The 15,485-nt window shown below is 36.4% G+C and overlaps 1 protein-coding gene across 9 annotated transcripts in view; it reads right to left on the reverse strand.

Moving 5' to 3' along the window:
- The window catches only part of TTC29 (tetratricopeptide repeat domain 29), a 669,793-nt gene that overhangs the window by 133,613 nt on the left and 520,695 nt on the right, over nucleotides 1-15,485 (reverse strand). For all 9 annotated transcript variants that reach the window (XM_060654018.3, XM_060654019.3, XM_060654020.3 and 6 more), the window contains one exon: nucleotides 9,208-9,293. In XM_060654018.3, coding sequence (XP_060510001.1) covers nucleotides 9,208-9,293 — 86 coding nt within the window. The remainder of the gene's footprint in view (nucleotides 1-9,207; nucleotides 9,294-15,485) is intronic.

The raw sequence follows: 15,485 nt of genomic DNA on the forward strand, positions 1-15,485 counted from the left end.
AATATATTAATAATAAAGATTTTTCTATAGAATGTCAGTTTATTACATTTCCATTATAGAAATATGTGCCAAGACAAAGATAAACTTAAGCCCTTTGTAATTTACATATGATAAATTTAGTAAATTACAGTTGAGAAATAAGTATAAAGCAGCACTCTGAATAGATACTCAATAAATGTTACCTACCCGAGAATCATTGCTATCATTACTCAGTGCTAATTATATCATAGCCTGTGGTAATAATAGCATCTTACATGTGAAAACTGTTTATAGTCTAAAGTGTAAAAACATATGGTTTTTCCATTTGATCTTCACAAAGATACAGCAAAGCTGCCATTGCCACCTCTATTTCACAAATGATACCGAGCCTCTAAGAAGCTAAGTGACTAAACTAAGGTCAATAGCTAGTATGTGGCACACGGAACTAAGATCCAAGTCTTCTAGCCCACATGCTAGCATCCCACATGCTCTTTCTATAAAAAACAGTTACTGTCCATAATAAAGATTACACATCAAAACCTACTGTCAGCTCAAATGTTTGACCACTTAACAATTAGAGAGCTATTGCTATATACGCTTGAACTGCACTACATAAAGGGGTCTTTATCATGTAACATAGCTCCTAAATAAACTCCTTCTTCAACATCTTTGATACAGCCTTTCACCGACACATTTAGCATTTTATTCTATGCTTACTATTTGTTTGGGAATACTTGGGCCTAGAGCAAAAGTCAGAAATCATGATTTTATAGATGTCTGACCATCTAGCACTTGGGAAAATAATTCTTTTCTGCATAGTAATGGTGATATAATAGTTATGGGTTTCTATATGTTAGATCTTATGCCACAAACTTTACATACGCTTTCTTAATTCTCACAAAGCTGTATTGTGGTAGGGGGTAATAGTACCCCCATTTTACAGATGAAGAAGCTAATAGTCCAAAAGGTTCATTTGCTTGTGCAATGTCACATGGTGAAGGTGGCAGCAAAGCTGGGATTCTCTTCTCCACCAGCCCGATTTAACATTTTGTTGCCCTCACCCTCCAAAGAGTTGTTAAATATACTTCGAAAAGCCTGTTGAGAGTTCCTTATTCAAGAAATGCTAGTATTTACTGCCTTTACTTCATGCAAAATTCTAATAATCAAAGATATGGTAGCAGATGTGAGTGTTTGTATCCATCCCAGGAAACTCTAACCAGGTATCCTGGTACCATAGTAAATTGGTTCCAAAGAGTCCTTTACCTGGAGCTGGAAGCAGACAGGAAAGGACAAAAGTGCAGATGCACAGAAGCAAATGCTCTTACGGACAGACCCATTCAGTCCACATACAGTAGTACGTATGGTCCAGCAGAAAAATTGATCATATCATCATATACTGTGCATGTACAGAACTTGGCAGAGTTGAAGTATTTGAACTAATGCACAAAAGATCTAAAGGAAGACAGAGCCTCTGAGAGCCTCCTTCTTGACCTCTTCTTTGCCTTGGCTCCTTTACTTTCTTTCCCTCTCTCTCCACTTACTATTTTTTCTTTATATTTTTTTCTTATGACATGTAGTGTTCAAGCATCTGTCGCATATAGTGCAAGAGAATAAAAAATGATTAATGCAAGAGTATCTGCTTCCTTTCCCTTCCCAGTCTACTCACTATGGCATGACTACCTCGGCATTTCTTCCTTTCTCCCCAAACCAGCCCCACCCTCAGTGTTGTTTTTTTTTTTAATTTTTTTTATGTCTATTTTTGAGAGAGAGAGAGACAGAGTGTGAGCTGGAGAGGCCAAGAGAAAGGTAGACACAGAATCCGCAGCAGGCTCCAGGCTCTGAGCTGTCAGCACAGAGCCCAATGCGAGGCTCAAACTCATTCATGGACCACAAGATCATGACCTGAGCCGAAGTCGGATGCTTAACTGACTGAGCCACCCAGGCACCCCTAGGTGGGTGGATTTTATCATGCAGATCAGAGTTATAATCTGCAGTGGGAGGGGAGTATCTATGTAAGATATAGAAATGAGTCTGCTGAAGAGCCACCATTTCTTGATCTGGAAGAGAAAAGAGGCAAAACAGAAGCACAGAGGAAAAGGAGAGCAGTGGTGAACCACGAGTGAGTGGAAGACAGGAGGGAACTTTGGGTTTAGGGAGTGACATGAAATTACAGGCTTCAGAATATCTAGAGACAATTCAAATTTTTTTAAATGGAAGGAGAGAGGATTTAAAAAAATAATATTGCTGGGAGTTAAGAATTTTATCTTTTACTGTTCTTTGAGGACAAGTAAATAGAAATTGAAATTACTTTTCCTTTAGGTTGCTGGATTTTTAATATGATATCATACTGAGGGTGAAATGTGAGGAACTCAGATTTATTTGGGTTATGTAATGGTTTCAGTAGTAGATAAAAGTCTTCACTGGTAAAAGTGACCAAAAAGAAAACTTGTTTTATGCATGTTACTGTGGACTCTGGCAAGGTATGTCAGCTGGATTGTCATTTGGATCAAGAACCCATTACTCCCAAGGACGGTGTGACTTTTAAAGAAGAAAGTAACAAACTAAATGGAGAAAGGAACTAAATGGGAATAACTGTAAGAATTGTCTCCCCCTAAACTTTGGTCAGCTAAACAATACAAATCAAATAAATCATTCTTTGTTAGAAATGCCTTCTGATATATAATGGCTTTCCCTTTGTTTGTATATATGGACTTGAAAGAAAAGTAAAATTTAATTACAATTACCTAGTGACACCTTAAGAATGTATCATTTTACAAATATAATCCATATCCTTCATTATTAATATTTATTAATAATCTGTGAGTTTTTTGAAACAATCTGTGAGTTGCTAGAATATTAGTGTAGCTATTTTTTCTGATACATTATTTATTTGCATTTTGCAAATATGAGATGCTGCTGATAAAGCTACAGATTTAGGTTAACCATGAGTTTAGGTTAACACTAATGTTGGAAGCATTCTAAGCTATTATAAAGATGCTGACATGTATGCGAATATAAAGATGGCTACTGTTTTATATATGGAATAATTAAATAATATAGTACATGTGATGAATTTTATACTATAAAAGCAAATGAAGTATCAATATGATGAATTTTGCTTTCATAGTATAATTTTTGATAGGCTACATTATTGCTAAATAATAAGAAGCAAATAATTCACTGAATGTACTGAAGATTGTTAAAGTTGGTGTTCCTAAAATTATTACATGGAGTGCAATATTTAGAAAGGAAGAAAATTCATGCATAAAACACAGTGCTAAGGGAGGCCCTTTCTTTTTCTTAAATTAATTTTACGGTTGTAGTATTTGATTGTGGAAGTGTGACCAACTTTGCAAAAGCCTTGAATGTGATTTTTAGTAAGGTACTTTTCTCTTTGAAATTTTAGGACTTCATGAGATACATTTACCTACTAAAATTCAGAATTTACTCTACTTGGAACATGTGCAGGTCTAAATTGATGATGGCCAAAGGGAATTACTATTTCTTTTCTCAGCACCTGATAAATGCAGGTAGCATTCTCGCCTTTAAATGTCAGGGTCTCTGTGACCTCCTGCACAGGTTTATTAGGGTAACTATCACTTCTCTTCTCCAAATACCTTTTTCTCATTGGCAGGGATTTCAACCCTAAATAAATCCATTATTTAGGGTCTTAGTTTAACCTTGTTCTGTCATCCGATAAAGAATGCTTTATCAACAAGGAATGGATGACCAGACTATTTATATGCTTGTCAAAATATTCTTCTATTACATGTATTAATCATTTATTAATAAATTAAAACCCTTAAGTTAAGATCCATTAGCAAAATTTCAAAATCCTTCTGTTTCAGATAATCAGAACTATTAATCAGTAATATTTACTTGTGACAGGTTTCTCTAAGCCAAGTTTCTTTGAACAAATCATGTAAATATCTTTAAACAGATGAACAGTATTGAAAGGGAGAAATTCATGAGAGAAAGAGGTTGAATGTAGAGGCAAGGTATTAAAAATCTGAAAATATTTCAAAATACAAGCTTAATACACAAATGAGAGAATAAAAAGGGTATATGGACTTGAAACCAAGAATTAAAGATAGATGCAATATGAAAAGGGAAGGGAAATGCTCAATCTAACTGTCTGCTGTCTCAGGCTGGCTGCAACATGACCAAGCTGATTTCAGGTCATTCTTGCCCCTCTCCACAGCCACACTGTGACAACAACACCATCAGTGCCTTAAAACAGATAAAGAAAGATAGTGTTGGTCATACTGCACAGGGTGGGTAAGAAGGATAAAAGAGAATTTCAAAAGAAAAAAAATTGTATGTTGAATGTTTACTTTGTGATTAGGTAACTGGGCAGATATCTCATCAATCAGTCAGGAAATCAGTCCTATTTAGTAATTGATCAAGTAATTTTTTATACTAGATTCACTAAAGAAGGAGTGCTCTGTCTTATGGGTTTCTAGCCCCCTTTATCTCTGAAAGGAAGCAGGGAAAGTGGTTAAAGTAAGATATTAGAAGAAAAAGACATGATTTTCAAATGGAAATGAAAGCAAGATGTCAGGTTTTGTGGAAATCTGTTTTATTACAAAGCGAAAACAGGCTGCCCTCTAAAATCAACCTAAGCTAGAAGACCTCCATGCCCCAAATCAGGTACAACTGCTCATGTCGGTTTTCCGTTCCAACCACATCCCAACTCCAGCTTCTCATTCCTTGATGATTCCTTGGTACTTGTTCCCTGCCTCCTGTTGTATAGCCCTGAATCTGATGCCTTCTTGACTTTGCTTTTGGCATCTTACTTACAGGTCTGACAACAGATCCTTCATTAGCTCTGCAGCTCTACCTATGGACTTGGCCCAAATTTTAAGCTTGGTTCCTGCAATTCCTCAGTTCTGAGTGAGCTGTGTTCCAAAAAGACAACAATATTCTACCACAAGCAAGACTTGGGCTCTGAAGACAGGCTTCATTCTTCCGAACTGCAAAGGCTACTCTTGACTGTGGCAGTGAGCCTTGGAGCCTGGAATATGGCCTTCCTGGTTTCCCAAAGCCTCCGCCCTGGCTGTAGAATTAAATGACAAAAATTAACTGACCCTGACTCTAACTGAGGTATATGCCTGGGGGAGGGGGTCGAGGTCTGACTGGAAATCTCTGCAAGGAGCTCTCTCATTCCAGCCCAAAACCTGGGATAGGAGGCACGAAGGGTTTGCATAATTCTGTTTTTAGACATGCCTGGTTTCCTTGGCTTGTATGTGATCATCTATTCCTGGTTTTCTTCCCAGTTCCCTGGATATCCCTGCTTAATCTTCTTTGCACCTACCCCCTCATCCAGCCGGCCCTAGGCCTTTTTCATTCATCACTATCAACTCTCTTTAGGAAATCTCCACTCCACAGCTTCAATATGCTGACAACCACAAACTAAATGGCTTAAAACAAAATAAATCGATTCTTTCATAGTTTTGAAGACTAGAAGTCTGAAATCAAGGTGTTAGCAAAGCCGTGTTCCCTCCAACAGCTCTGGGGGAAGATTCTTCCTGCCTCTTCCAGCTTCTGGTGGCTCCAGGCATTCCTTGACCTGTGGCAGCATGGCTCCAAGCTCTGCACCATCTTCACGTGCCTATCTCCTCTGTGTGTGTCTTCCTGTCCTCCTTTTCAAATCTCCTTTCTACCTTTTTCTTACAAGGCCCCTTGTCATTGGATTTAAAGCCCACCTAGATAATGCAAGGTGATCACCTCATCTCAAGGTCCTTGACTTAATTATATCTGCCAAGACTCTTTTCTCCAATAAGGTGAAAATCACAGGTCCCAGGGATTATGAAGTTGACATTTGGGGGCCACCATTCAACCCACTATACCCTAAAAAGTAAGTAGAGTTATTAGTCCCACTGAATAGATGAGGCAATTGAGACTTAGAGAGTTTAAGGTCCTTGCCCAAGGTCACACAGTTAATATTAACAGGAGATTCATGTTTATTTGGTTTATGGTTTCCATACTTTCAGAAAAACAATTTCAATATCTTTCTGAAAGGAGTAACAGTTTCAAGAAATGTGTCTCTTAGATGCCAAGTACTGCTTCTTCAATCCATTCATTGCTAGATTACACTACTACTGCTATCTTCTAAAAATAAAGGTCAGACTCAGTGCCTGGCATGACGTCTGTCATGTAGACGGTGCTTAATAAACAGTCATGAATAAATCAATGTGATCATGTCGCTAGCCTTGTCAAAAGTCATTAAAAATCACACATTGCTTAAAATATGAATTTCACTATCCTCAACAAAGCATAAAACCCTCCAACCGTCCATAAACTTGAAAAAATAATCATTTTGGAAGGAGGACAGTCTTCCTAAGAATAGCCAGAAGTTGTGCAAAAAGAGATTGATAAATTTGGCCACATATATATCTAAAAGTCCAGCATGGAAAAATTTCATAAGTCAGGTCAAAAACAATGACCTGGAAAAATATTCACAACACATATTACACATATGTGCATTTCCAAAGGAAGCAGGTACCTTCATTTATTACTGTAGGAATGTAAACTGATGAAGCTTCTTTGAAGGGAAGTTTAGAAAAAAAAATGTAATTCATCTCTTCTCTGATCCAGCATTTCCACCTCTAGAAATTTATTGAGTAGATCATCTCTCACGTTGGCACAAAGCTATTCACTGCTACACCCTTTGCAATAAAACCTGATTGGAAATAATCTAAATGCCCACCAACATGAGATGATTAAATCCATTATGGTACAACTATAAAATGGGACACCAGTGGCCCTTTTAAAATGAGGCATGTCTATATGCATGAGTGTGGAAGAAGTTAACTCCAGGTGCAGAACACTACATATAAATGCCACAATTTTGTAAACAACAAAAAGAACACATAGGTATATGCACTTATATGCTATACACATATATGAATATTCTTGGAGGGGTAAACCCAAAACTTGTTAACTGCATTTGCCTTTGAGGAAAGAACTGCAGGACCGAGTGCCAGGATGGAGGGAAGACTTATTTTTCACTGTAACCTCTATTATATTGCTTGAATTTATTTTACCCTGTGTTTTTGCATTGCTCATTAGAGAGAGGGTGAGAGAGAGAGAGAAACAGAGACAGAGAATTTATAAGCTAGTTTTCACCTAATTTTCCGACTTGATTTCATATTTGCACCTGACAATTCATTGCTTCCCAAACATACCGAGTACGTTCACAGAGTGTGTGTGTGTCTAATATTTGATATTATCCTCAACACCCTCACTTTCTGTCTATAGACATCCTGCTCTTCAAAAGCTCCCTGTGCAACCTCCCTGATCTTCAGTGTTGGAACCAACCACTCTTAACCTCTGCACTCAGAAAACCCCTGTTTGGGAAATACAAATCAAAATCACACTCAGATATCACCTCACACCAGTCAGAGTGGCCAAAATGAACAAATCAGGAGACTATAGATGCTGGAGAGGATGTGGAGAAACGGGAACCCTCTTGCACTGTTGGTGGGAATGCAAATTGGTGCAGCCGCTCTGGAAAACAGTGTGGAGGTTCCTCAAAAAATTAAAAATAGACCTACCCTATGACTCAGCAGTAGCACTGCTAGGAATTTACCCAAGGGATACAGGAGTACTGATGCTTAGGGGCACTTGTACCCCAATGTTTATAGCAGCACTCTCAACAATAGCCAAATTATGGAAAGACCCTAAATGTCCATCAACTGATGAATGGATAAAGAAATTGTGGTTTATATACACAATGGAGTACTATGTGGCAATGAGAAAGAATGAAATATGGCCTTTTGTAGCAACATGGATGGAACTGGAGAGTGTTATGTTAAGTGAAATAAGCCATACAGAGAAAGCCAGATACCATATGTTTTCACTCTTATGTGGATCCTGAGAAACTTAACAGGAACCCATGGGGGAGGGGAAGGAAAAAAAAAAAGAGAGGTTAGAGTGGGAGAGAGCCAAAGCATAAGAGACTCTTAAAAACTGAGAACAAACTGAGGGTTGATGGAGGGTGGGAGGGAGGGGAGGGCGGGTGATGGGTATTAAAGAGGGCATCTTTTGGGAGGAGCACTGGGTGTTGTATGGAAACCAATTTGACAATAAATTTCATATATTTAATAAAAATAAATAAATTAATCAATTAATTAATAAAATAAAATAAAAGAAAAGAAAAGAAAAGAAAAGAAAAAAAGAAAACCCCTGTTCATCCTGCTTTGAACTATAGTTATGTTTACAGTTGGCCACCTTTATTAAATTAGCTCCTAAAGGGAAGTGTTGGCCTCTGTGCTCCTCAAAGTACCTGGAACACAGCATTGCTGAATGTATGTAATTTTAACCAAAAATTATTAAGCAGAAGAGTTATCTAGGAAAACCCAAGTTCCCCATGATGACCCAATTTTAAGGGTGACAGAGAAACATATCTAGCCCAAATGTAAGAATTCTACATAGCATGATTATTCTAAATCAGCGAATGAGAAATTCTCAAAGCTGAATATAAAGCCAATATCATATATCAGATAAAATTATTACAAGAGTGATATGTGCAATGAAATAGGAGGCTTGAAATATATTAGAGGTAAGACAAAAATGAAGGAAAAGATTTGTTATAATACAGAAAAGATATTTCTTGACACTTTTTGTTCATTTTAGCCAAACACAAGAAGTCTCATCATAAAACAGGCAAGCACTTATTTTTATCATGAAGCAGGCTACTTCTCAGATTGGAACTAACAGTGATCTCCACCTTTGCTGCCTTCCCAACCTCCAACTAAAGGTCCACAGCAATGCAATTCGCTCAATTGCTTAACAACCATAGTCTTTTTTAAAGCAAAATTTCCCAAATCATATTATAAGTTTACTGTAATTTGGCTTTCTTTCTTTCTTTTTTTCTTTCTTTCTTTCTTTCTTTCTTTCTATTTACTTTTTGCTATCATTTAAACCCATATCCTGTTGTCCTCAATGATATGGGGAGTGAGCGTAGAGGGTCACTTTACTCCACATATTTAACTTTTATATATCCTAAAGCACTTCATGCTAATTGATTATACATTACTTAACTATAAACAATAAAACGATTTTGTTTCTGCTTCTAGAATTGCTATTCTGCTTTAGTCTCTCTAAATACATACAGGTCCACCCATTTCTGCTGGGTTTGTAACAACATATAATAAAATAAACTAAACTAAACACAATAAAATAAAAACTAAAAGTGGCAATGATTACAAGTTTACTTCAACTTACTGTTAGTGCTGTTTCATACTCTTCAGCAGCTAGGTGTGCTAAGCCCAAGTAATAGGAAGCTTCCCCTTCCATCTTTTTGTCACTTCCTAAAGTTGAAAATGTAGAAACATTGCCATGGAATGAAAGAAACCCATTACAACAAACAGAATCTTCATTTTTTAAGACAGTAGAAAGTTGTAACAAAGTGTACAGATTTGTGAACAATCCCTGAAGCCTAACTATGTGCCAGTTTTAAAACGCTGATGTTAATATAATTTACTTGAGTCACAAATGTTAGAGAAAGGTGCCTTAGCAATGTATTTAAGAGGCATTTTCCTCTACATACACATAGAGCTTAGTAATATTAGTTAGGCATTCCTATGTAATTTCCATACTGTTCCACCCATAAAGACTTAAAGCCATCCTGCATAGCTACTATACATACAGGAAATAATTGGTAAAGGGTATTGCTTTCCATAGTGCACAAACACATATACACAGTGAGATGGACATTCAGTGAAGTTTCTACAGGGCAGATAATTAGCAAATTAAGGAATTTTTGTTTTGATTAGGTTCAATCTAAAAGCTATTGGTTAAAACTTGAGTGAAAATGACTGACATCTTGGTACACCATTCCATAGATATTTTGAAATCCAAACACATTTTTTCTTTGCTAATGACTGGTAATGCTTCTCATCATCTTTTCAAAGGAATCTAGTCTTTCTAATTTCTGTGAATGTGTTTTATTCCAGGAATTATAAACATCTTCTTTCCCAAACAATTATGTGTAGACGTGTAATGTGCTTCAATGAGACATACATCATACCACCTAATAAATACATAATTTATTTACATTTATATGCTAAATGTAACATATAAATCTAATGGGCTTACAAGAACCATTAAAGGCTCTTACTTTTAAGAAGAATACCATCCTTTTTCTACTTTTTGGCTTTTAGTGTTACCTAACTCCTGGGTAATACAAATGCTGGTAGATCTACTCCCGAACTCTGCACTCCAACCCATGATGGACTTCAGCAGGAGCTCACAGCTCTCCATACCGCATTCACTGTTACCACTCACTGAATTACCACTTGTGGGGGCACTTGGGTGGCTCAGTTGGTTAAGCGTCCATCCGACTTCAGCTCAGGTCATGATCTCACGGTCTGTGGGTTCAAGCCCCACATCGGGCTCTGTGCTGACAGCTCGGGGCCTGGAGTCTGCTTCAGATTCTGTGTCTCCCTCCCTCTCTGCCCCTCCCCTGCTCATGCTCTGTCTCTCTCTCTCTCTAAGATAAATAAAAATTAAAAGAATATTTGAATTACCACTTGTGAAGCAGTGGCTCAACTGAAAGACTAAGAAAACAGGATGGCAAATGCCAATGACAGTATTATTATTATTATTCTCAAGCCATTTCACTGATTGCAGAGAATAATACCCTCAAGATCTCACCTCAGCAGAGTTGATGATGTCAGTGATCCAGTCTTGGGAATTTTAACTCTTAGTAGTTTAGCTGGGTGCTCTTTCTCTGCTGTAAGTTTATGGGTGCTGAGGTTAGGGATGGGACTAAGGAAGGGAAAGATGGGGTAGGAGGGAGAGGCTATCAGGGGAAGTTGACTTTCGGATAATTAAAAGTTGATTATTTATAATTTGCACTTGATCTATTAAATGTTGTCACTGTGTTAAAGTACCAACAGTGGCATTTGCTGATATAGTATCACCATTTGGATCCAATTATATGTAAAGGGCAGCCAAGAAAAGAAAAGAAAAGAAAAGAAAAGAAAAGAAAAGTTGACCCTTGTTGATAAAAAGATTTTGAGGTAGCTAATTGGAACAGTCAAGTCACACTAAATATTAGTTTTAAAATAGGATTTAAGCATGAGAACTTTTCCTGCTTACTAATTGAAACACAATCAAGATAAAGTGAAAGCATAAAATAATGGAGGAAAATGTTAGCATTATTAAAGTTGAATGACACATATACCAAAGGAAAAAAGGGCAAAATACTATTTATATTATGTACTTTATTTGAGTGAGTTACATTAGTATTGGCCTTGCTATCCAAATCAATAATCATTCATGTTAAAGGAAATACTATGTTTTATTTTCAAGACCTAAATTGTCCATTCTTATACTGGTACGTTTATAGCAAATCTAAAGAGAGGGTTATGGGGGTCTAATGGATAGAGACATTGTGTTTGGGAATAACTCAAATGTTCCATTAAAATGTGTCTTAAAACTTCCATTTGTTATTTGGCTAACATATTCACTGATTCATTTATTCACTGAATATTTTTTGAGGACCTATTCTGTGTCAGGCACAGCTATAAGAATTTGGAATACACCAGTAAATTAACCAGAAATATTCTCTGTCCTTGGAGAGCTTACATTTTAGAGGGAAGGGACAGAAAGAGATACAAAATAAATTAACACAGTAAAATTATGTGGTAAATTGTATGGTGATAGGTGCTCCAGGAGAAAAAAATTTCAGCAGGATAAGAGGAATTGAGAGTGCTAAGTGGGAGTAAAGAGAAAAAAGCAGGTTTCAGTATTAAATGCAGTTATCAGGGTGGGAGATCCAACTGAGAAGATGGTATTCACAAGAGAATGAAATTGAGAATAGGTAACAAAACATTTGGGAGACTCACAAGGATGTGGAAATTAAACACACTCTTTTTTTTTAATTTTTTTTCATGTTTATTTATTTATTTACTTGAGAGTTGTCAGCACAGAGCCTGATGTGGGGTTAGAACTCACAAACCATGAGATCATGACCTGAGCTGAAATCAACAGTCAGATGCTTAACCGACTGAGCCACCCAGGTACCCCCTACACACACTCTTAAATAACCAGTGGATCAAAGAAGAAATCAGAAGGTAAACTGTATAATACTTTGAAATGAATGAAAATGAAAAAACAACAACCCAAAACTTAGGGGATCCAGCTAAGGCATTGCATAAAGGGACATGTATAGTTACAAGTGCCTATTTTAAAAAATAAGGAACATCTTTCTATCTTATAAAACTAGAAAAAGAAGAGCTAACTAAACCCAAAGCAAACAGAAGGAAGGAAAAACAAAGACTAGAGTCTTTATAATATATATAGGAAGGAAATAATAAAGACTAGAAAAACAACAGAGAAAAGCAACAACACCAAAAATTGTTTCATTGAAAAGGTCAATAAAATCGACTAACCCTTAAAGTTAGACTGAACAAAGAAAAAAAGAAAGAAGACTCAAGTTACTAAAATAGAGAATGAAAGAGGGAAGATCAGTACACACTTTACAGAAATAAAAAAGGGAATATTATGGAAATTGCATACCAATAAATTAGACAAACTAGATGAAATAGACAAACTGCTACAAAGGCATAAACTACTGAAATTGACTCAAGGAGAAACAGTAAATCAGAATAAATCCATACGTAAAGAAATTGAATTAGTAATCAAACTATTATCCACATAGAAAATTCTAGGCTCAGAGGGCCTCATTGGTGAATTCTACCAAATATTTAAAGAATAATCAATACCGAGTTTTCACAAACTCTTCCAAAAGTTAGGAGAAAACACTTCCCAAATCATTCTATGAAGCCAGTATTATTTTGACATTAAACCAGATAAAGACATCATAAGAAAACTATAAACCAAGATCTCTTATGAATATAGACATGAAAAGCCTCAACAAAATATTAACAAAGTGAATCCACAAAACAAAAAATAGATTATTTTGGACTTCACCAAAATTAAAAACTTGTACTTCAAATAGATACCATCAGAAAGTGAAAAGAAAACCCACCATTTTCAAGCCATATAAGTGATGAAGGACTTGCACTTGGAATATATAAAGAATATTTAAAACAACTCAATAATAAAAAGACAATCCAACTGAAAACGGACAAAGATTCTGAATAGACATTTCCGCACAGAAGATATACAAATGACCTATCAGCACACGAAAAGATGCTCAACATCATTAGCTCACAAGGAAATGCAAATTAAATCCACCATGACATACCATTTTATACCTGCTAAGATGACTATAAACAAGAAGGACAGCAAGAAGTGATGGTGAGAAAGTAGATAAACTTTACCCTTACACATTGTAAGGGTGTGTAAGGTAACTAAACCCTTACACATTGCCGGTAGGAATGTGAAATCGGGCAGCTACTTTGGAAAACTCCATGCCATCTCCTCCGTAAGTTAAACATAGAGTTACCATGTGACCCAGCAATTCCACTTCTAGGTCTAGAGACAAAAGAATTGAAAACTTGTACACAAGTGCTCATAGCAGCATTATTCATAATTGACAAAAGGTGGGAATAACACAAATGTTCAGCAACTGATGAATGGATAAAGAAAATATGATAAAAGCATACAATGTAATATTATTTGGCCATAAAAAGGAACAAAGTAGTAATATATGCTGCAAGATGGATGAACGTTGAAAACATTACACTAAGTGAAAGCAGCTGGACACAAAGGGCACACATTGTATGATTCCATTTATATGAACTTTCTGGAACAGGTAAATCCGTAGAGGCAGAAAGTAGATTAATGGTTGCTAGCAGAGAGGGAAAGGAAAGTATGGAGAGTGACTTCTAGCGAGTACCGAGTTAGTGTTTCTGGTTGTACAACTCTGTGAATGTAATAAAGACCAATGAATGACTGAAATAGGAAAATAATAGAATATACAATTAAGAGTATAGCCAGTGTTACACTTGTGCATTATACCAAGGTGCCCTAGTAAAAGAGTTGGCCCACAGTGGATGTCACTGCTCCTTAAATATTACATAAACCAATGTGGGAGGCATGCCTTATGCAGGCAATTGTCAGTTTGCTGCTTCAGGCTCCCTAACCAAAGTAGGAGGTAACAGTAAGAAGAAAGGCTTTGTCCCAGGGCGTTCAGCTGTTGTCAGAGCTCTGTAAGACACTGTGCCAACCCTTAACCTATCTACTTTGTTACATGGAAAGTATAGGGGCAAATGAGTGTTAAAAGATGTTAAAAAATTATTACATAAGCATAAGAAGATTTCTCCTCTTCTTATCTGTCCTTGGGAAAGCAAAAGATTCTTTTGAAAAGGAGGAGACTGCCGGGGAGACCCTGACTTTGGGAAGAGACCCTCGGAGACTTCCTTTCTTTGTAAACTGCCTTACAATCATTTAGCAAATGTGAACCTAAAGCAAAATACCTTTTCCTAATTGATAAATTACTTTACATTGAAATTCCACATAACTTTCTATGTGACTAAGGTTAGCTGCTGAAATTCATCTAAGAGCTAACGGTTTATGTCAGTTTTTACCCCTTTGGGGAAAGTACTAGATCACCAGTCACTCAAAAGCAGTTCATTCAATGGGATACGTCTTTCAATGAGGGTTATTTCTTATAAGTATTCTAATACCATTAAAAAGAAGTAACAGAGAGAATAAGATGTTAACTTTTACTCTTTAGAAAATTAAAATCACAACCAGAAATTCGGTCCTGCTTATTCCAAATAAACCATATGGTACTTGATAAACTAATCAATTAAATATATCCTCAAGCTAATACACTTTAAAGAGCACAGCATCTTTTTCTCCATCATGAAGTCTACTCCATTGATAAATTATGGTAATAAAATATCTTCGCATTTCACAAAGTAAAAGCTTATGAGTATGTGTTCCAATTTTTTTCTTTATATCTTATACATATACAAATGATATAGAATATTAAGGATATGATCAGCTCTCATGAAAGCATTTTTTACTGCTGTAAGTGTGCGTATGCATCACCAGGGGAACTTGCTAGCCTGCAGATGCTGAGGCAATAGGTCTGGGGTGGAGCCTGAGATGTTGCTTTTTTTTTCAGAAGCTTCTGGTGATGCTGATGATGCCAGTGCAGAGGCTAAACTTTGACAGGCAGAGGTCCAAAATATATTAGCATTCTATTTTCCTGTTACTCTTAACTACATATTTATCATTATCTTCCCTATTACCTGACAATAGGGAATTTACAAACAATGAAAGTTCTCTCAGATTGAAAGAAATATATGGCCACAAACACACACACACACACACACACACACACACACACACACACCCTTAACTTTTGCAAATGACCTTACCTTCTCATTATAGGTTCATTGTTTTATAACACTATTCCCAGAGGGTTGTAATTTTGGAGGCAAAGCTTTCAAGAAATTAATGGGTTTCTTGTTGTCAGCACTAAGGCTCCTCTGTTTTACAGTGAAATTTGAAAGTATATTGATGGCATTTGTCTTTGCATTTCATAGGAAATAATCACCCAAACACTTGATGATTTTTAC

Source organism: Panthera onca, chromosome B1, assembly GCF_046562875.1.
Source record: "Panthera onca isolate mPanOnc1 chromosome B1, mPanOnc1 haplotype 2, whole genome shotgun sequence".
In the NCBI taxonomy this organism is placed as follows: Eukaryota; Metazoa; Chordata; class Mammalia; order Carnivora; family Felidae; genus Panthera; species Panthera onca.